Source organism: Perna viridis, chromosome 9 (assembly GCF_037379345.1).
Source record: "Perna viridis isolate PV_CMFRI_1.1 ecotype Kerala chromosome 9, ASM3737934v1, whole genome shotgun sequence".
Taxonomy (NCBI): domain Eukaryota; kingdom Metazoa; phylum Mollusca; class Bivalvia; order Mytilida; family Mytilidae; genus Perna; species Perna viridis.
The window spans coordinates 17,964,359-17,985,822 of NC_142453.1; the positions used below are offsets into that span (position 1 = coordinate 17,964,359).

Below are 21,464 nucleotides of genomic sequence, written 5' to 3' on the forward strand. Positions count from 1 at the left end.
AAAGATCATAGGCCTTGTTTATACTGGTATATTAGAAACATTTTTACAAATTCCAAAACCAACATGAATGGGTACTCATGGAAAGTTATTCAATACTTGAAACAGTCAGACATTATTATCTTTAGCTTTGTCAAATCCAGATTTTACCGGCACCTTTCTCTTCTTATCATATGCTTTCTTTGTTTTGTCAATTTCCACTTTTGTTAAATCAATACTGAACAATGGAATGAGATTGTAAACCATTTTTTTTGTGGTTAAAGATTTTGTGTTTTAGAATGTCATTTTTGTAAAATTTAATAACTAAATTTATTACACTTATTTGCTACTTTTTATTTTCATATCTATTTTTACTTACTTGGTTTACAGTATGTATTCATTCTGATTCTGTGACATTAAATAATACACGGATATCTAATATAGGGGTGTTAGTCCTTTCTTCCATCTATACTTCATTTCCTCCTATCTTCTTTCTGTTATGCAAAGGGTAAAAACATCTCTTACCCATTACACCTTCTACACCACTGAACTGAATTTAATGAAAATTTCAAAAAATGTTTATTGCATATTCCCTCTGTGTACCTATTGTGTAAGATTTTGATCCAAATTGATTTGGAAGTTAAATGGTGCATGTTAGCAAATAGCTGTATTGGGGTGGGGGAGGGGCGGGGTATCAAGTTAATGAACTTGTATTGGGGTGGGGAGGGGAGGGGTATCAAGTTAATGAACTTGTATTGGGGTTGGGGAGGGACGGGTAACAAGTTAATGAACTTGTATTGGGGTTGGGGAGGGGCGGGTATCAAGTTAATGAACATGTATTGGGGTGGGGGAGGGGCGGGGTATCAAGTTAATGAACATTACTTACAGTTTGTTTAGTTTTACATGTTCCAGTTGCTTTCTTTTTTTTTTTTCAGAACAAAACCAACATTATCAAGAAAACAGAAGAAATCACTATTAGAAATAAGGGATCATGTTCAAAATACTGTGAAATCCAAAAAGGTATGCAAGTTGTAGTTTTCTTACAATTAGGCTTCTCAAACATGGTTGTGTTGCTATACAATTGAAGTCATCGCAACAGAAGTTTTATTGTTGTCAGCATGTTTTCATAAACTTGGTATCATCACTGTGTATCCATCTGCACCATGTCAACCTATTTGTTCACCATTTGATAGTTTTTCTTTCCATTTTAGTCTACCCAGGACGACATTTTATAAGCAACTTCGTACAGATTTCTAGAAAAATTGGATGCTTGCCCTGCTGGTGCATTGGTCCATCCTCCGAGTTTTTTGTGGAGATCTGAGTTCTCATTTGCTTTTGTTTTTTTGTACCTGTCATTTTGGTTATTCATGTTCTTAGTTGTGTATTTGTGTGTTTTCCCTGTCTAGTCTTTTATCCTAAGAATATATTCTTTTGATTTCTACTTGAATCTTGGGTCCCTTGATTACTTTGTTAATCATACATTCAAAACAAAGAATCTTAAAACAAGATAATTATTGAACTAATTAGTCGTGCATAAAGTACCTAAAATCTTGGTCCTTAAGGTGTTGACGAGTGCATGTTAATTTTATTGATTTAGGACAACTGATTATTGTTATGGCCTTTCTGTGAATGTTTTATTGAATTTGCATACAGGCTATTTCTGTCTGATTTTTTTGGTCGTATTGCCTTTTTGTTAGAGTCATTTGTTTTTTGTTTAAATTAGAATAGTGTTTTTATTAAATAAAATCTTTTTTTATGATAAAAAGGCATGAGGTGTGTTTTTTTTTTTTTTTTTTTGTTTGTTTGGTTTTTTTTTTCACCTAGGTCTTTTATGAAATTCACTTCATTCTTCAAATATGAAACATTGCTAGTAACTTGCAACAACAGAAAGAGATACAATTGGCATATATACCACTCCAATCAATATAAATTGTGGAAGTATACATGATGTGAATTTTCCATTTCAAATTTCAGCAAAAGTTATACCAAGAGTACCTGAAGCAGAGTGTAGCTGATCATGACCTTTAGTAGTAGCTCATTGACCTTGGAGAAAGAATCATTTACAAGTTTCATATCCATCACTAATCACAGAAACAAGAGATTTCTTTCTAAAGCTGAATTATTGAGATGAAAAAACCATGACATTATATTTGATTTCAGAAGTAAAAAAACTTTACTTTCTATGTCGGTTTTATGTGTCTATCATATTTCTAGAAAGAAAATCTATAATGTGCTTCAAAAGAAAAAATTTAAAATTTACTGGTGCTCATATAGTGCCTTACATAAATGAATACTATGTAAAATACGGTAATGTGAGCAGAGAAAATGCTGTTTTAATAAAATTATTGAATGTCTATCTAAATTTATAAGTTAAATTAACATTCAAGTTATATTTCAAGTACTTAATGTTCCTGCAATTAATTTCATCCACATGCATTTTTATTTTATGTGAATTTTCAATGGAACCATGTTAAAAATTAATTATGTGTTCAATTGATCCTGGCTATTATTTATTTTCCAGAAGTTCAAATCTAGTCAAAACTTTTATGAGCATTTACTTTTAGAATTATTATTGCTTAGTGCAATTGCATTGGGTGGATCAAAATGTCTTTTTTATCCAGGTTTATCTCAAATGCTTCTAAATTTAACAGGATCATAACTTTTATTGCTACACTAAAGTTGAAATGAATATCAAAGAATTTAAAACTTGTATGTTTTTTTATATGGACTTATTCTCCGAATTTATGAAACCCAGATATATTGGTAGGATTATCCAGGATCTCTAAAACAAAACAAGATGTGGAAACAACCCGATTTTGTCTCACCTTTAAATTACAGATCATATCTTTTTGAAAACTAAACTTTTGATTAAATTTAATTGACTTTAATTCTTTTGCTATCAAACACAACATTAATTTTAGATTTTGATCAATTGAAATGATTCAAACGCAGTAATTGTAGTCTACTGTACTGAAAGAAACAGGTATAAAACTGTTACATACACTTAGATAAAAATGTTTAATAATCTGATTTTCATTCTTAGATCCACTAAAATATGTAATATAACTATACATATGTTTATAAAATATTGGAAAATTGTAAATATCAGTCACTTTGTTTTTTCTTTACACGGACTTATTTTTTTGAAAATTTTGATTTTATGTAGATATTTATTTCAATGAATGTTTGGGCGCTAATGGTTGTATTTTCCTGTAAATGTATTGGTTTTGTTTATTTTCAATGTCAAGAATATAATGCTCATATTTTTTTTTTATTTTAAACCTTTTAGTTTAACCTTGATTGTTTAGTTTTTTTCCCCAAAATCATGGTTAAATCATGGTAATTAGTGAATGAGTAAGAATTTGAAAAAAAAGAATATCTTAGTGTTTTCAAAGGAGAAATGGAATTAAAGTTTGCCTAAAAATTCAACGAAATCTTGTCTTTCATTTTTCCTCCCATTGTAGTTCATTTACTTCTTGTATGACATCATTCCATGTTTATTGGAAGATGTTGATACTTGCAATTTAATATTGATGATGTCATTGCAGTTTAAAATGTAAATGTATTTTTGGTACTCATTATTTTTAAATTTTTGAGCAAATGATGTTCATCTTTAAAATTATAAAATTCATCCTTGATAATAATTCAGGACATGATTGGAAAAGCCTCTTATTATAGTATTCTAATGCGTAATTCTAATGCATGTAATTAAACTAGTATCATTATAAGGATCATATTGTCATTAATTTTTGTCATTTTTCATTTAGTTATTTATGGATATTCAGTGGTGACTGTATGCAATATTCATAAGGCAGCTCAACGTTACATAAGACCAGATGTTTTGTTTGAAACCTTTAAAGAATAAATTTGTTCAACTAAAAATATTGTTTCTGACTTGCTCATGCTTAAAGTCATTTTCATAGTATTGTTAACTTGTGTTGGCCTGTGTGTTTGAATATGTCATTCCTTATTAAACTAAGAATGAGGTAAATGATGCTCCATGAGTGCCCAGCAGCAATGAAGGCTTAACAAATATGATTAATACTATTACCTTGTCTGAACATTTGGACGTATTAAAATATAGGAGATAATTATATGTACCTTTGGTTATCAGAAGGTAACATCGTATCTATCTTTAAACAATCTTAATTTTTATGGATTTGATACATCGCATCTACCCCAGAGAACTTGAGATAAGGATACTACAGACACTGTGAAGTCAACCCCATATCTTGACCTACACATAGAGATTGATGGTCAAGGAAAACTATTGGCGAACTTTACGACAAACGTGATGACAATTCATTCAGTATTGTCACCTTTCCTTTCATTTTTGGCAACATCCCTTCAGCACTGGCGTGTGGATTTTTCATATCACAACTCCATACATGCCTTCCTACCGTTCTACCGTTGAAACAAAAAAATCTACCGCTTTCCGAACTTTATACCGTAAACAAATTTTGGAAGAATTTTCATTCCGAATTGTCAACTTTATTTTCATCTGTGGTAACATCCCTTCAGCATCTGTGTATAGAATGTTCATATCACAACTCAGACGTTATTCCAGAGCTTGCCGTAACTACATACTCTTTTTGTATCACGCTAAACTTCCTACAATTAGGCTTTCTGGAACAGGGCTATGTTGCTACAAGATTGAAGTCATCACTAAAGAAGTTTTTTTTTTGTCGTCATCATGAACTCGTGGATTGTTACGGTGTATCCATCAGCACCATGAAAACTGATTTGTTCAATGTGTCAGTTTTCCTTTCCTCTTTCGTCTAGCCGGGATTTTACTATTTATGAGTAGCTTTGCGGGTGTTCCTAGAAAAGCTAAGGATGCTTACCCTACCGGTGCACATGGTCCATGCTCCCAGTTTTTAGTGGAGACCGAGTTGCACATTTACATTTATTACTTTGTATATATCGTTTTAGTTCTTTGTTGTGTTTGTCTGTTATCCGCTTTGTCCCTGGACTACATTCTTTTGATTTCCGTTAGAATCTTAGCCCCTGATTATTCTTCCATATTGGCGTATGGACCTGGTAGCCAAATTTAAATTGAAGTGTGTTGTCATACCAAAAATGCATATATAAAAACTGTGTATTATGTTTTTATTTTTAATTAATTTGGGATTAATTTTGAGTCATATGAACTAGACCACAAAGGATTTTATTTATTATTAAGACTTGATTATGTTGATCATGTAGGAAGATTATAAAATGTTGTCCATTTAAAACAACGCAGCTCAAGACAAAAAAAAATCATCCAGTTACAAATCACAAATGCATCCTTTCTCAAAAGTTGAATGTTAATTTGTTTAATTACAATGGAAGCATTGAATAGTCATTGAAAAAAGGGGTAATTTCTTGATTTGGGCAGTTTGGGTGCTTTGTGAGTTATATACTGTAAACGTATTAAATTTCGCGGATTCTGTCAAGCGAACATATTACTTCCGGGTATAATTTTTTGCGATTTCAAAAAAAGATTTGGCGTTATATAGTGTAATAATTCTCGCGGTTTTCTGTCCTTCGCGAAAATAAGTATGTTTACAGTAATCATTTTCTTAGCCATTCAGTGTCGATTTTAAACAACTTTATACTATGATATATACATCACATTGGAAAAAAAAATCAGTGGTATAAAATTTACCATGTGTCACCCATATCATAAGATTTGCCTGATATTTGAATGGACAGTCTATAAAGTAAATGATTATAACCACATAGTTTATATTTTATTAAAGAAGTATTGAAATGGGAAACATAACAGTTACCAATGATGCAAACAAAAACCGCTTAACTACTAACTCCTATATTTTTGCGTTGAACTGCGATCGATCAATCATACGATCATGCTTGAAAATTGATTTGATATCAAGATGTTACATAGCACAAAATTACCAGTCTGAGATTTTTAAAACCTAAGAAATCGTCACAGCCTTTGAAGATGACAGAAATTCTTCTCCCGTTTTGATATTGATTAGCCGTAAATACTAAACAAATGTTACTATACCATGCGCGCATGTTTCAAGGTACACGTTTTCAGCCACTGATAACTGCTTAGTCATTTTTACAGTGGTTAATCAATATTTTAACATAATTTTAACCGTAATATAACAATACTGTGTAGTTTTTACAATATTTTGGAAAGCTTGATTTTTAATGTCAAAGACAGGACATGTCAGTTTATTTTATTCGTTACTATACATCTGAAAAGGGTTCAGCATCCCTGATCATTTCTGCAAAAACAGTAATTCAAATAAATTTAGTTGGCGAACAATAACAAGACATAAAAACCAAAGAACAACATCAATTGACTGAACTTTTTTTTTTCAGTTTGGAAAAAAAGCACAGGAATTATTCATCAAAAATTTCACGAAAACAATTTATCGGAACATACTAGTAGTAGATTTAGTCGCATCTTTCCCGTAACTGTAGGAAATGTATAATATTCTCACATGCACTGATTGCATATATCGAACATATATAACTCTTTGAAAAGCACGTTTAACTGTCATTTGAACCAATGACAGCACTGTCAAATATGCGTATGTCTGTACTTTAGTCAATCCACGAATAACTTAGTTGAAGAGTCACGTATTGCCATTTTCGGTGTAAAGCCGTTTGGGCGTTTGTACCCGTCTACCTAACTTGTCCCTTAGGTTCTCTATCTGATTCATATCAGGACTCTTGCTAGCCAGAAAATGCTGTCTACCGACTCTTTCTTGATATTCACTTGGATTGTTTTTGAATGATGTGGCCTGGCATTATTATCTTTGAATAAGGTCGACTGGTCAGTGGACACTTTTCAAATTAAGGTACATAATTACTGGATTGAGGACCTTCTGGATATATGCCTTCCCTGTAAAGTTGCCGCCAATGATTATAAGATCCAACTTACAAATATGGTAGGTTCCGTCCTATACCACAACGTAAACACCGAAAATGGAGTTTTTGACGTTAACTTGTATTTACTTTTTATTTTTTTAATTATTTTATTGTGTTTGTGTGATGTAAATATTTTTAGTATCTATTTGTATGATTACATATATAGAAATCCCAATTTATGGAGGAAATAGAAAATCTTGGACATGCTGAAAAATAACTTTTATCAGAGACCATTGTATAATCATCTCCATATATTAAGATTCCATCATTGTCACACCTGTTACCATGTCAATCTCTTCCTGCGCCGGTGTTTCTTTAAAAAGGGGTCTTTGATGACCCTCCTGCACCTTATAATCAAGCTGCTTTGATGTGATTCCTTTCTGTTCTAGTTAATAGGAGACTATGCGGCTTCAACTGACGTTTCAAGGCTGTGCATGCACTAGTAGGAAACGGATTGCGTCCAACCAACCGATTAACTTAAAGTTACAACTTTCATATTAGGGCTGCTTAACGTTTACCGTGTGTAGATTATGGAGAGGGGGGTCTAATGGAATCTGCAAATGGACTTAGTAGGTACCGATTTGTCAACAAGAATACGACACAGTTCAAATTATATAAATATATAGGACTAAAGAGATTAACAAACCAGTACCGATTAAAAGATAATTGACAAATACTTCGACCACCAAAGGGCCGCCTTCAGTGATAAATAACATGTGAATTTATGATCTTGAACATTTACTGTTGCGTACGTCATTAAATGATCAATGACGCGCTATACAAAATGATTCGACAATACACATAGTTAATGATTTTAAACTTTGTGAAAATTAGAGAAACTCGAATTACTTTGGAAATAAAAATATGCAGATTTAGCAACATGTTGGGATATGTTGGACATTCTATCTAGGTCGTAAACTTTTAATCTTCAATCCAAAACGTGTCTCATTCTACCAGGTGTTTGGTGAATTATGTTAAATAACGAAGATTTCAGTTGAATTAAAAACCCCGACAAGATATAAATACATAATTAAACAAATTTGGGAGAAAAAACTCAACTAAAGTGCAATGAACTTACATGAAGAAACTATCTAGTAATCGTTTTGATAATGAAGACAATCAGTTGCCTTACCTCACTAGAATGCTTTTCTTTTGTTATTTTGTATTACTTTATATTAAAATTAACTTTCCTTTTTATGAATTGAAATATTGATTTATAATAGGTGACAAAGCATTGAACTATTTTGTAGTATAAATGATAAAGGATTTGAATTGTTGGCAACAACTGCTGGTCCCAATTTAACATGTTTAAACAATGTTATATAGATCTACATTCAGGGGACGACCAATTGATATTAAGGGGGTGATATGTCAACGGTTATAAGGTTTTTGTTTCACATACATCGAATCATTTTTTTTTTATTTTTTATATTGCAATAGTAAATGTTCGCACAGAGTGATTTGAAAGGATCAAATATTTTTCTCCCTACTTCAAGATTGAAATATTCATTTTTTAAAAAGTCTGAGCCAAAATATTTATTTCAAAATCCTTCAAAATAAAATGGTAGTCCTCTTACGGCTCTTCTTAATATAGTTTGTTTCAGCTCTTATATATATACGTGATGAGGCATTATAAACTAAAATACCAACTATTGTCCATGCGCCTAACCCCCCCCCCCCCCCTGCGGAATTTTCAATACTACATTTTTATACCTGTTTAACATCTATAGAATGATGATTGACCTGTCTGCCAACTGCCAATTACTGCAAAGTATGAAAAGTTTTGATTCAAAGTACACCTCTACTGTTATTTTGGAATTCGTCGGATTTCTTACTAGAAACAACATTATTGAATTTGCTGATTACTTAAATTATTGTTTTGTTACTTCAAGTTATTTTCTAGTCTGATCATAATAACACTCGTGACTGACTCGTGGCAGTTGAAGTAAAAAACCTATCCATACCTCAAAATAAAACATTTATTTTCATACGAAAAATGCATTTTGTGTAATAAATGGTCTTATAAAAAAAAATAGATTGGTTTAAAAACATTAGTTTGAGTTAAGGCGTATAATTTTACGGTACAAAATAATTAACTATAGCATATATTTTGAAAACAATTTGCGAAATCAAGATCTTAGAATTTCGCTCTTTTTTCTGACTTATTCGTCATGCAACTTAAAATAATTGCTTTAAATCAATGTTGTTTTTACTTTTAATTTATCAATTTTAATCAAGTCGTTTGTCGTTTTCAATTAAAAAAAGAAGGTATGTTTACTCTAGGTATCAAAATTTCATTACATTTTTTTCAGTCAATCAAATTATATATTTCCTGTTTTCTAGAAACGCTTTCTATTGCAAGATCTTAGCCTTTATCTAGTCAAGTCTTACTTACATAAGCATATAATCTCAAATTGAAAAGTTATTGAATACAACTATATGTACTTATATATTTAATTCTTTATTATTATTTGATAAGCTTAATTAATAGTATTCAGTAATATATATACCCTTTCTTTTTGCCATCATTTTGGATATTGGTTTCTACAGACTCTTTAAACCAGTTTGTGTGAAAAGTCAAAATGAAGAAAAACGATCATTTCTTCCACTACCGTTTGTCAACAAAGGTATAGATGCAATTAATTAAACATCCTCCATCACAAAAACGTTACCAACAAAATTTCCCCATATTTCAAAGACAAATCCATACCAATTATTTCATATTCCTATACTTCACCCATCGCATCCAAAATTTTCAATTATAAAAGGCTATTGCAGAACCTCGAGATTGAGGACTTCAAGGCTAAACCACCTGACTGTTCTAGCAAAATCTCTCCATTCAAATATGGTCCTTCTGGTCACGTCCTTACGGGAGATTTAACCATTATCGAAAACGAATCTCTGCGTAATATCCTTTCTAAAGGTCCCAAGTACCGTGAACCACGCTCCATAAATTGGAATTATAACTTTAAAGTTCTTATGGATGCCGTCGAGGACTATGCAAGAAATGGATAAAACGGGAACAAGAAGACATTGATTCTCTGTCAGAGTGGTTAAAGGCCGTGAGGTCTTTAATTTTGAAACGAATGAACGTTCTAAGTAGGTCAATGAGTGCCAAGGCTACATTAGTTTTCAAAGACCCCGATGTAGCAAAACATTGTCTACTATACATAACAAATATGTTGTCGTACCAGCAGACAAAGCCCAAAACAACATTGTTTTAGTCTGCAAAACGTTTTATATCCAATGTTTATTATCAGAGGTAGACGTAGAAAATAATAGCAGTGACAAGACCTTTACTGCAACCACTCTCTCCAAAGAAGAGATTATGGAAAACCATAAATCCGTGCTATCCTCTTTTGGTCTCTCTACCAAGGACGATGATTGTGATTTACCATCTATTTACTGGATTCCTAAACTCCACAAGAATCCATACAAACAAGTTTCATAGCTGGATCTGCAAAATGTACCACCAAACCTCTTTCAAAACTTTTAACTTCTATACTCACAACTTTCAAAGAGGGTCTGCAGTCCTACCACAACATTTGTTACTCCCGTAGTGGTATTAATGCAATATGGATCCTGAAAAATTCGAAAGATCTTTTAGAGATAATCAGTTCAAGACTATTATCTGAATATAATAGCATTAAAACCTATGATTTTTCAACACTGTATACTTCTATTCCCCATACTCAGTTAAAATCCCGACTTAAAACATTATACATCGTTGTTTTTCCAAAAAAGATGGTACACCTAGATACAAATATATAGTTCTTGGTAGAGATTCCTCATACTTTGTAACAAATAATTCCAATTCATCTTCCAAATATACAGAGGAAGATGTTTCAAATGCTGGAATTTTTAATCGACAACATATTTGCCCAGTGTGGTGGACGTGTTTTTCAACAAACGGTCGACATTCCAATGGGAACAAATTGTGCTCCTTTACTTGCTGACCTATTCCTTTACTCTTAAGATGGCTGACTTTATAGCTGATCTGATCAGAAAGAAAGAATGTCGTTTGGCTAGATCCTTCAATCTCAGTTTCCGCTATATAGATGACGTATTATCTTTACACAATCCTAATTTCGGGGATTTGATACATCGCATCTACCCAAAAGAATTTGAGATAAAGGATACTACAGACACTGTGAAGTCAGCCTCATATCTTGACCTATACTTAGAAATCGATGGTAAAGGAAAACTATTGACCAAACTTTACAACAAACATTCAGAATTGTCAACTTTCCTTTCATCTGTGGCAACATCCCTTCGGCTCCTGCGTATGGAGTGTTCATATCACAACTCATACGTTATACCAGAGCTTGCCGAAACTACGCAGACTTTCTATCGCGCTAGAACTCTAACAAATAGGCTTCTGGAACAGGGTTATGTTGCTACAAGATTGAAGTCATCACTACTGAAGTTTTATGGTCGTCATCATGAACTCGTGGATCGTTATGGTGTATCCATCAGCACCATGAAAACTGATTTATTCAAAGGGTCATAGTTTTCCTTTCCTCGTTTGTCTACCCCGGACTTGACTTTTTATGAGCAACTCGGTGGATGTTTCTAGAAAAGCAGAGGACGTTTAACCTACGGGTGCACCTGGTCCATGCTCCCAGTTTTTAGTGGAGTCCGAGTTGCTCATTTACTTTTGTTACTTTGTATGTATGATTTTAGCTACTTAATGTTCTTTGTTGTGTATGTCTGTTTTCCATGTCTGGTCTTTGTCCCTGGATTACACTCTTTTGATTACCGCTATAACCTTGGTTCCCTTGATTACTTTTTCATATGATATATCAATGTGCAATTAAATAGATTTTTTGATTTTTGCTGAATTTAGGGAAATATAAAATTCTTTCTTTCCAAATAAAAAAAAATTCCAGGTTTTCAACTATATCGGTGCTTACAGTGCTTCTTCCAGTTAAATTTTCCGATACGAGAAAGTTCTCTAGTACAAGGAGAATAAAAAAGGCGATAGAATTTCTATTTGTCGAACATTAACTAGACAAGAGAAGGGTTCAGATGTTTGTCCATTACAGCTCACACATGATTTGGTGTTCTGGTACATGTTAAAAATAGTTTTCCCATTTATATTGCTGCGCATTGAATGCAACAATACAACAATTTATAATTCACCGTATTTAAAGCCTTTGAAAAGTCCACGATAGTGCAGAATATTTTTTTTTTTTTTTTTTTTGTGCAGTAGAATTTCAATTAGAGAGTTTATGACAAATTTGCCATCGATTTTTTAAGCAACTTTCTCGGACACTTTCTGATTTTCCTTAAGTAGACACGCCTGCTCTGAAAATTGCTTTAATTGCTTTAGACGTTCATTCAAAATTGCAAAAAAAAAAAATTGCCGAAGCAGCTGACGATATTTATACGTCTGTAGTTTTTGAGGTCCAACAATTTCATCTTTTGTAATTCTGCCAATTAGATGATAATTTATTTCGTCATCGGCATTATTGTTTTTCTTTTCTTGTTCAGTACTTGGTTGGTTCCTATTTGATTATTTAAAATATGAGACTAGTTTGTCGAAATCAATCTCAGACTGAATAGTCATTATAGGTTGCATTGAGAAGTCGCCAAAATTACATTGATTTCGTTTGCTTTAAATCATCCATTTTGTTTCTTAATTCTCTTCTGTATTTCTTATTCGCTTTGTTCATAACATTTCTATGATTTTTTTCGGCTTTCGTGGCCAATATTCTGTGTAATTAAAGGTGATATTTTACTCTTTCGGTTCAGCTTATGAAAATCTGCTGTCATGGCCGAACCAAGTTTTTTTTTTTTTTTTTTTTTTTTTTTTTTGTTCTAGTATATAATTCCTTCCTGGTATTGTCTTTTAGCACCAAACGTGTTCCCTTTCGCATTTATAAACACCTTACCGATTTGATTGAGTTACTTCGCCAGTGCTGTCTATTTTTAGTAATTATGTTTTCAATCTCTGTAAGGTTCAAATATTCTAGGAAAAGCGTATCATCGCTACAAAGAGGGTGGGCTTTCTGAGTTTAGCAAAGTGACTATTTGAGAATAAACATCCGAGTGTAAACCTGAAAAGTCGATTACCTTAAAATCGACGAAAGTTTGGATTAGTTCTATGTTACATAAGCAATAATCGACCATGCTTGAATTGTGACATGTAAACTCTCCTTCTTTATTTCTCTAACTTCTCCCATTTATGACGAAAAATTTATTTCTCCTAAAAATTCTAGAAGTTGATTTCTAAATTTTTTTTTTAATCATTACTGTTTTGTTTTTGTTTTTGGTTTGTTTTGTGTTGTTTTGTTTTGTTTTGTTCTTTTTTTTTGCGGTTGAATTCATACTGGTCTAAAGTACGAACAGCGTTTAATCGGTACAATTTCTCTCCTGTTGTATGGTATTCATTTTCAGGAATAAATATAAAGTCGTCATTAGACCCTGTTCTTGCATTTATAATCACCGAAAAATTACGTTTTAGAAAATCTATTTGACAGGAATTTCGTCCTTTTCGTTTAATTGCTTTATTTGTTGGATATACAGAATATTCGTGAGGGATGTAAATACCCCCCCCCAAAAAAAAAAAAAAAAAAAAAAAAATGTCACCATTTCCATTTATTATTTCGATAACCAAATAAATCTTTTTTCAGTTTTGTTATATTCGATATGCTCATTTTTGTAAGCTTATACACGTGATCTTACTTTGCCAGTTTATTTTCTGTTTTTGAAAATGAATCATATCCCTGTAATCTCGAATCATCGATTTCGTCAAGTTAAGTAATTTCGTCAAGTAATCAAAATGTCAGCAATATATGTTTTATATAGTTCGGTAAATTCAAGATATTTAAGTATGGATGTAATTAATGCACATTTGACTGATCATTTACATTGCTTTATGGGTATCTCAGCTCGTCCTACATATGCGTTGTTACATTTTCTTCATTGAAGCTTATTTTTTTCGAAATCCCGTCGGGATCTTTTGAAACGGTGCCCCGTTTCAGTTTTGTTTCTAGTAGAGTTTTGTTGTTTTCCAAAGAGGAGTACATCCCTATATTCAGTTGTTTCAGCGTCGACAGTTCGCTGCTGTTTTCCATGAAGTTTGTCTCTTACAAGCCTTACTTTCTTTTCTTCACTTTTGGCTTTCTTAATTTCCTTCTTTTTACGTTTTTCTCAATTTCAACCGGGAACTTTTCCCGTGTCCTTTCAACTTGAAGGTATATTTCAGTACAAATTTATTCATGTGGATATTTTATACAACATCTGGAAGACGATGAACGTTACTATGAGCAAAATCTCTAGGGTATTCCAAGTTCACTTATAATAAAGTTCTGTATTTTCATTTAGCATAACTCATCACATTGAAACGCAAATCTAGAGACTATCAAACTATCCCTAATTCTTCTGTATTTCAGGTCAAATATTTCACCCTGTATTTTTTTTTACCATGGTTGATCGTTTTGCACTTTCTTTCTCTATTTCCTCTATTTGTTTTTGTTTTTCATTTCCGATAACTCTACCGCATTTGATGAATACTTATTGAATAACACTCCAGATAAAAATAATGCAAAATGTGATTCATTGTTGGAAAGCCTACATATTTTTTTTTTAATATTTTGTTTAAAATGTTATAGTAAACAGAAATTAACATGTGGCTCTTTATATAACCCTTGTTCTTAGGTGTTAAAAGTATATAGAATGTACTGTAGAATTCGGAACTAAGGGAGATAACGCGGTAAATGGCACTTAAATACCCTAGAAACATTAGATTTTCGTTGTGTATTATCTCCTAAGAGCTGACAAATTGGAATGAAAAATCTCATCATATGGACCGATAAAGCAACTTGATAACAAAATAAAAATTTGGAGCCTTTTTTTGTGATGTATCACATATAACAGAATTTGCATGATTATTACAGTCACTACTTAAGTATTGTATCACCAATTGTACCAATTTAAAGTCAAGAAATAGGGCTACTCAAGATTACCAAATCTTATTGATTATGAACAATAGTATAATAAAAAATATGATTTAGGAATGTGAAAAACGTTACTGAGAAATTAGTTAGTTTTACATGCTAGATTCTACCTTTGTTTTATACTAAAAGAAATCTTGTTTTTGCCAACAAATCTTTCACCAATGAGAGGTATATAGGTCATTTAATTCACCAATGGAGCGATGGTGATAGATCAACCGTCTACAATTTTGGACCACTTAAAATAACGCTTGAAGTATCAGGGTGGGCCATCAATATATGATCTTCAACATAGCAATCCATATAAAATTAATAGTAAGTATTCATAATGATGTAAAAAGGACGAATACATATATTGATACCATAATTTTCAAAACCACAGTCATCAACTGGCTACAGAAGATGTCATCATTAAACAATGGAGAAATCGAAAAAAATCGGAATTTGCCCATTATTCCTTCTTTTTCAGGAATTGATTTACTTTTCATGGCTAATTGTGCTATGAAAACAATAAATGAGCTGCAATTAAGCTTTTCATCATAAAAAATTACAGATATTTTAATCATTAAGATCACATTTACAATTGAAAAGGCAATTGGGGGAAGGGTTGTGTTTTATTTTAGTTTGGCTTATTTTCATTGGGTTTGATGTAGGATATTTTGTTTAAAATAATGAATACTTGAAAAAGTTCAATTTATGTTATGATGTTTTTAGAATTGGTTTGTTTAAGCAATAAGCAGGTTTCGTATTTAGTTAGAATGTCTTACGTTTTGATGTGTTAATGACCGGTTGAAAGTTAACCACATGTCAAAACTAAAATACTCAAAGTTAAGCACTTGACCCCAAAAACTCCCAAATTATGAATTTCGAAACTAGACATATTCCGTAGCTCAAAATCATGATTCCATAATGTCCGCAAAGGGGTCTCAGCGTTACCTTATGTGTCCCATGGCTCGTTTATTTTAATATTTGCATTCCGTCAATACTTCACTGTCCCCCTTATATACAGATTAGATCAGGTCTAACCTTTTTAGGGGAACTATCAGAAGAGACGGCTCGAGGACAGTGCTAAGAGTGCCATAGGACAGTTCTAAATCCAGCTCTTATGACAATTCTATTTGCTCTACGAGATCAAATTATATTACTAAAGCCAGCTCTTCTGAGAGTTCTGGCGGGATGCCTCTACGAAAACAATTCTACTAGTAGAGCTGGCTTTAAATCTGTCCCAGAAATGTTCAAATTATCCCAAAGATTTTCAACCTTTGTGTTCACTCTTTTATTGTCTGATTTGTGTGAATTTTAAATTGTTTTTTTTTTAGTTTCATGCGAAATGTTTACCTAACAACTCTTTTTCATCGATTCGATATTTCCTATTACCTCCATGAATTTGAATTACAAAATTAGCTTGATTGTATTTAGAAATGCAGAAATACAGCAGAAGGAATCCGTACTTGTGTATATTTTCATAGCTATTGAAACTAAAGATTTTTTTCTTTCCATTCGAGAACGAAAGTCGTCGTTTTTTATTGTTGCACTCCACTCGTTAAAAAGAGGAATTTTCTAATACTCATGACAAATCTCAGACGTTCTATAGAGACTCATGAAAGAACTTATTAGTCACCCTTGTTAATCATCTTCCAAATATACATAGGAAGATGTTTACAAAATGCTGGAATTTCTAATCGACAACATATTTGTCCAGTGTGGTGGGCGTGTTTTTCAACAAACGGTCGGCGTTCCTATGGGAACAAATTGTGCTCCTTTACTTGCTGACCTATTCCTTGACTCCTATGAGGCTGATTTTATAGCTGATCTGATCCGAAAGAAAGAATATCGTTTGGCTAATTCCTTTAATCTCAATTTCCGCTATATAGATGACGCATTATCTTTAAACAATCCTAATTTCGGGGATTTGGTACATCGCATCTACCCCAAAGAACTTGATATAAAGGATACCACAGACACTTAGAAATTGATGGTAAAGGAAAACTATTGACCAAACCTTACGACAAACGTGATGACTTTTCATTCAGAACTGTCAACTTTCCTTCCATCTGTGGCAACATCCCTTCAGCACCTGCGTATGGAGTGTTCATATCACAACTCATACGTTATGCCAGAGCTTGCCGAAACTACGCAGAGTTTTTGTATCGCGCTAGAACTCTAACAAATAGGCTTCTGGAACAGGGTTATGTTGCTACAAGATTGAAGTCATCACTACAGAAGTTTTATGGTCGTCATCATGTGGATCGTTATGGTGTATCCATCTGCAAAATGAAAACTGATTTATTCAACGGATCATAGTTTTTCTTTCCTCGTTTGTACACCCCAGACTTGACTTTTTATGAGCAACTCGGTGGATGTTTCTAGAAAAGCAGAGGACGCTTACCCTACGGGTGCACCTGGTCCATGCTCCCAGTTTTTAGTGGAGTCCGAGTTGCTCAGATTTTAGTTACTTTATGTTCTTTGTTGTGTATCAAGTTTGATCAAACTTAGATATTAAGAATCTAACACCTGCACGAAAAGCAAGATATGGAATTCTGGCATCTGAAATATTTTTCTCACTTCTAGTTAGTTTTCAATTAAAATTTGAATTAAATAGACCTACATTTAACAGCTAACCTTGTTACGTATTATGTGGACAGTGATACATAACGACCTGGTATAAAATATAGGTCACTTAAAAAATCACTGGATATAAGCAAACTGCATGCAATAAATAATCAATAGGACCTGATAATGATAAAATATGATCATTCACTCTTTATATAGTAGTGTCATTTTTTACTGGAAAGTGACTGTGTTATGTCTCTACACGTGGGACATTTCGTAAGGCTGAAAATTACTTCTTTCTGAAGTGAAAAAATATATAAAATGACAGAAAGTTTACATCTTATTCTCTATTTTCCAGTACGCAACGTGTCAGCGGTTAATTGTTATTCAATTAAAGGAACGCCAAGTCTATTCCCTGAAGTTAACTACTGGTAAATAATTATTTTGCTATATATTATAAAGCCAATTTTGAAAAGTTTCATTCAAGTTACGCCGAGTATATAAAGGATACACCATTAACAGCGAAACAATGATTTGATTAAAAACAAACAAAAAAGATGTGTACGAAAAGGAAAAAAAGGCCTTGCCTATTTGGGTATCAACAAATATTTTGAATATTTTAAATGAATAGAATTCCAATTCTTAAAAATATCAGTGCGTCGGCCGGGAGTCGAACCCGGATCGATTGCTTGGAAGGCAACCATGCTAACCGTTACACCACCGACGCTATACATCCTTTCTTAATGCTTTTAATACTTATAAATACGACATATTTCTGTTTGTTCGCTCTTGTATGATTGAATTAAAATTTCTGAATTGAAATTGGAATTTGAATATGCAGGTATGCCACCGTGGCTTTCACCTCAATTATGATTCAGTTTAAAGGACAGTGGTAAAAAAAAAATAACTAGTTCAACTTTTTATAAGTATATAGTTTTAACATAAATCATGGTTGATATCCCCATTTTTACTTCTTAGAATGGTACAGCAGTTCATTCGAGAAAAAGAAAAAAATCTTTACCTTAGAAAATCAAAAACCAAAAAGAGTGCGTCGGCCGGGAGTCGAACCCGGATCGATTGCTTGGAAGGCAACCATGCTAACCGTTACACCACCGACGCCTTGGAAACAATATGAATATTTTTCCTCTAAAAATGTCCTTATCGCCACGTATGTATATTGACATCGCCCCAGGGCAATCTAGCAAGGAATAAACAAAATGAAGATTGTGGTAGCTCAAATTCAGATTTATTACGACCGTCTTTATTCGTTTATTATAAAAATGAAAACTTCAGATAAACTGATTATCGGCTTGCTTGGTGTCTGTAAGTGGAATTATAGCAATCTTGTGCACACGTGTTATGTAAAGAGTTCAGTGTTTATATCGCTATGTATATTTATCAACGTGCAGACGTCAGCTTAAATTCTGCTCATGCATATGCATACTTATAAAGCACAGTTGGTTAACAAAATGAGTTGAAAGCAACGTACGGTAGTTTGAAAACATTGAGGAAATATTTAAAACGGAACTTCAAAATGAAATGTGCCTGGCAGCCACATTTTGACACTATATATGAATCAAGTGTATAATTTTCCGAACATTCGCTGCTGTAATGAATGATGTTTTGACATGAAAAATTAGGGCTCGTCCGGGAGTCGAACCCGGGACCTCTCGCACCCGAAGCGAGAATCATACCCCTAGACCAACGAGCCTGGTATTAGAACTAGTCGAATAGAAGCAATATAAACATAAAGTTTGCTGGGAAAGCATAATAGTATATATTGTTTTCTGTTAAACAGGAAAATGCTTTGCGGTATAAGTTTTTGTTATATGTATATTTCTCGAGTATACTACTAATAACCGTAATATGTTGTTCGAGTAAATCCAATGACAGTTTAAAGTGAATGTCGCATAGGTACATATGTATATATGCTTTTGGAAGTGTTAGCTGCAGGCACTGAGAGTAAAATCTGATTACAGTTTGTGAAGCTATCATAAATTTACATTCGTGTAAACTGTCGCTAATTCTTTCATACGCAAAATAGTGCTCAGTTTAGAATTGGCTTCCCGATAGTTATATGCTGAATTTTGTCACCAATTGCTTAAGGTTTCCGTGGTGTAGTGGTTATCACATCCGCTTAACACGCGGAAGGTCCTGAGTTCAATCCTCAGCGGAAACAAATATTTTTTTTGGCACCATGGAAAAAGAAACCTTATGATCAAGAAAGAATTTTAAGTGTATTGCCACAGTTTTGACTTAGATGCAGAATGTAAATTAAATACTTGTTTCATTCTTCAAAAAGGCAGTATGAACGATGTTAAAAGAAGCCAATTTCTACTTGAAATGTCATACTAACAGATTTCTTACATGACTGGCTTCAACGGCAAAGCACATCTATAGGAATGGTATGGAAGTTGAAGCCAAAAAATGTAAATGAATAGAATTCCAATTCTTAAAAATATCAGTGCGTCGGCCGGGAGTCGAACCCGGATCGATTGCTTGGAAGGCAACCATGCTAACCGTTACACCACCGACGCTATACATCCTTTCTTAATGCTTTTAATACTTATAAATACGACATATTTCTGTTTGTTCGCTCTTGTATGATTGAATTAAAATTTCTGAATTGAAATTGGAATTTGAATATGCAGGTATGCCACCGTGGCTTTCACCTCAATTATGATTCAGTTTAAAGGACAGTGGTAAAAAAAAAAAAATAACTAGTTCAACTTTTTATAAGTATATAGTTTTAACATAAATCATGGTTGATATCCCCATTTTTACTTCTTAGAATGGTACAGCAGTTCATTCGAGAAAAAGAAAAAAATCTTTACCTTAGAAAATCAAAAACCAAAAAGAGTGCGTCGGCCGGGAGTCGAACCCGGATCGATTGCTTGGAAGGCAACCATGCTAACCGTTACACCACCGACGCCTTGGAAACAATATGAATATTTTTCCTCTAAAAAATGTCCTTATCGCCACGTATGTATATTGACATCGCCCCAGGGCAATCTAGCAAGGAATAAACAAAATGAAGATTGTGGTAGCTCAAATTCAGATTTATTACGACCGTCTTTATTCGTTTATTATAAAAATGAAAACTTCAGATAAACTGATTATCGGCTTGCTTGGTGTCTGTAAGTGGAATTATAGCAATCTTGTGCACACGTGTTATGTAAAGAGTTCAGTGTTTATATCGCTATGTATATTTATCAACGTGCAGACGTCAGCTTAAATTCTGCTCATGCATATGCATACTTATAAAGCACAGTTGGTTAACAAAATGAGTTGAAAGCAACGTACGGTAGTTTGAAAACATTGAGGAAATATTTAAAACGGAACTTCAAAATGAAATGTGCCTGGCAGCCACATTTTGACACTATATATGAATCAAGTGTATAATTTTCCGAACATTCGCTGCTGTAATGAATGATGTTTTGACATGAAAAATTAGGGCTCGTCCGGGAGTCGAACCCGGGACCTCTCGCACCCGAAGCGAGAATCATACCCCTAGACCAACGAGCCTGGTATTAGAACTAGTCGAATAGAAGCAATATAAACATAAAGTTTGCTGGGAAAGCATAATAGTATATATTGTTTTCTGTTAAACAGGAAAATGCTTTGCGGTATAAGTTTTTGTTATATGTATATTTCTCGAGTATACTACTAATAACCGTAATATGTTGTTCGAGTAAATCCAATGACAGTTTAAAGTGAATGTCGCATAGGTACATATGTATATATGCTTTTGGAAGTGTTAGCTGCAGGCACTGAGAGTAAAATCTGATTACAGTTTGTGAAGCTATCATAAATTTACATTCGTGTAAACTGTCGCTAATTCTTTCATACGCAAAATAGTGCTCAGTTTAGAATTGGCTTCCCGATAGTTATATGCTGAATTTTGTCACCAATTGCTTAAGGTTTCCGTGGTGTAGTGGTTATCACATCCGCTTAACACGCGGAAGATCCTGAGTTCAATCCTCAGCGGAAACAAATATTTTTTTTGGCACCATGGAAAAAGAAACCTTATGATCAAGAAAGAATTTTAAGTGTATTGCCACAGTTTTGACTTAGATGCAGAATGTAAATTAA

At 33.1% G+C, this 21,464-nt stretch overlaps 1 protein-coding gene and 8 non-coding genes across 9 annotated transcripts in view; 3 read left to right on the forward strand and 6 right to left on the reverse strand.

Moving 5' to 3' along the window:
* LOC148607089 (uncharacterized) overlaps positions 1-3,858 on the forward strand; it is a 45,226-nt gene extending 41,368 nt beyond the window's left edge. The window contains exons 11-12 of the mRNA XM_088544310.1: positions 912-996; positions 1,951-3,858. Coding sequence (XP_088400436.1) covers positions 912-996; positions 1,951-2,004 — 139 coding nt within the window. The 3' untranslated portion in view covers positions 2,005-3,858. The remainder of the gene's footprint in view (positions 1-911; positions 997-1,950) is intronic.
* Positions 3,859-18,027: 14,169 nt separating this feature from the next.
* Positions 18,028-18,099, reverse strand: Trnag-ucc (transfer RNA glycine (anticodon UCC)). The gene has a single exon. It is a non-coding gene; the product is annotated as a tRNA-Gly (tRNA).
* A 320-nt stretch (positions 18,100-18,419) lies between these two features.
* On the reverse strand, positions 18,420-18,491 carry Trnag-ucc (transfer RNA glycine (anticodon UCC)). The gene has a single exon. It is a non-coding gene; the product is annotated as a tRNA-Gly (tRNA).
* Positions 18,492-19,011: 520 nt separating this feature from the next.
* On the reverse strand, positions 19,012-19,083 carry Trnap-cgg (transfer RNA proline (anticodon CGG)). Its single transcript has one exon. It is a non-coding gene; the product is annotated as a tRNA-Pro (tRNA).
* Positions 19,084-19,478: 395 nt separating this feature from the next.
* On the forward strand, positions 19,479-19,551 carry Trnav-aac (transfer RNA valine (anticodon AAC)). Its single transcript has one exon. It is a non-coding gene; the product is annotated as a tRNA-Val (tRNA).
* A 286-nt stretch (positions 19,552-19,837) lies between these two features.
* On the reverse strand, positions 19,838-19,909 carry Trnag-ucc (transfer RNA glycine (anticodon UCC)). Its single transcript has one exon. It is a non-coding gene; the product is annotated as a tRNA-Gly (tRNA).
* Positions 19,910-20,232: 323 nt separating this feature from the next.
* On the reverse strand, positions 20,233-20,304 carry Trnag-ucc (transfer RNA glycine (anticodon UCC)). The gene has a single exon. It is a non-coding gene; the product is annotated as a tRNA-Gly (tRNA).
* A 521-nt stretch (positions 20,305-20,825) lies between these two features.
* On the reverse strand, positions 20,826-20,897 carry Trnap-cgg (transfer RNA proline (anticodon CGG)). The gene has a single exon. It is a non-coding gene; the product is annotated as a tRNA-Pro (tRNA).
* A 395-nt stretch (positions 20,898-21,292) lies between these two features.
* Positions 21,293-21,365, forward strand: Trnav-aac (transfer RNA valine (anticodon AAC)). The gene has a single exon. It is a non-coding gene; the product is annotated as a tRNA-Val (tRNA).
* Positions 21,366-21,464: the final 99 nt, after the last annotated feature.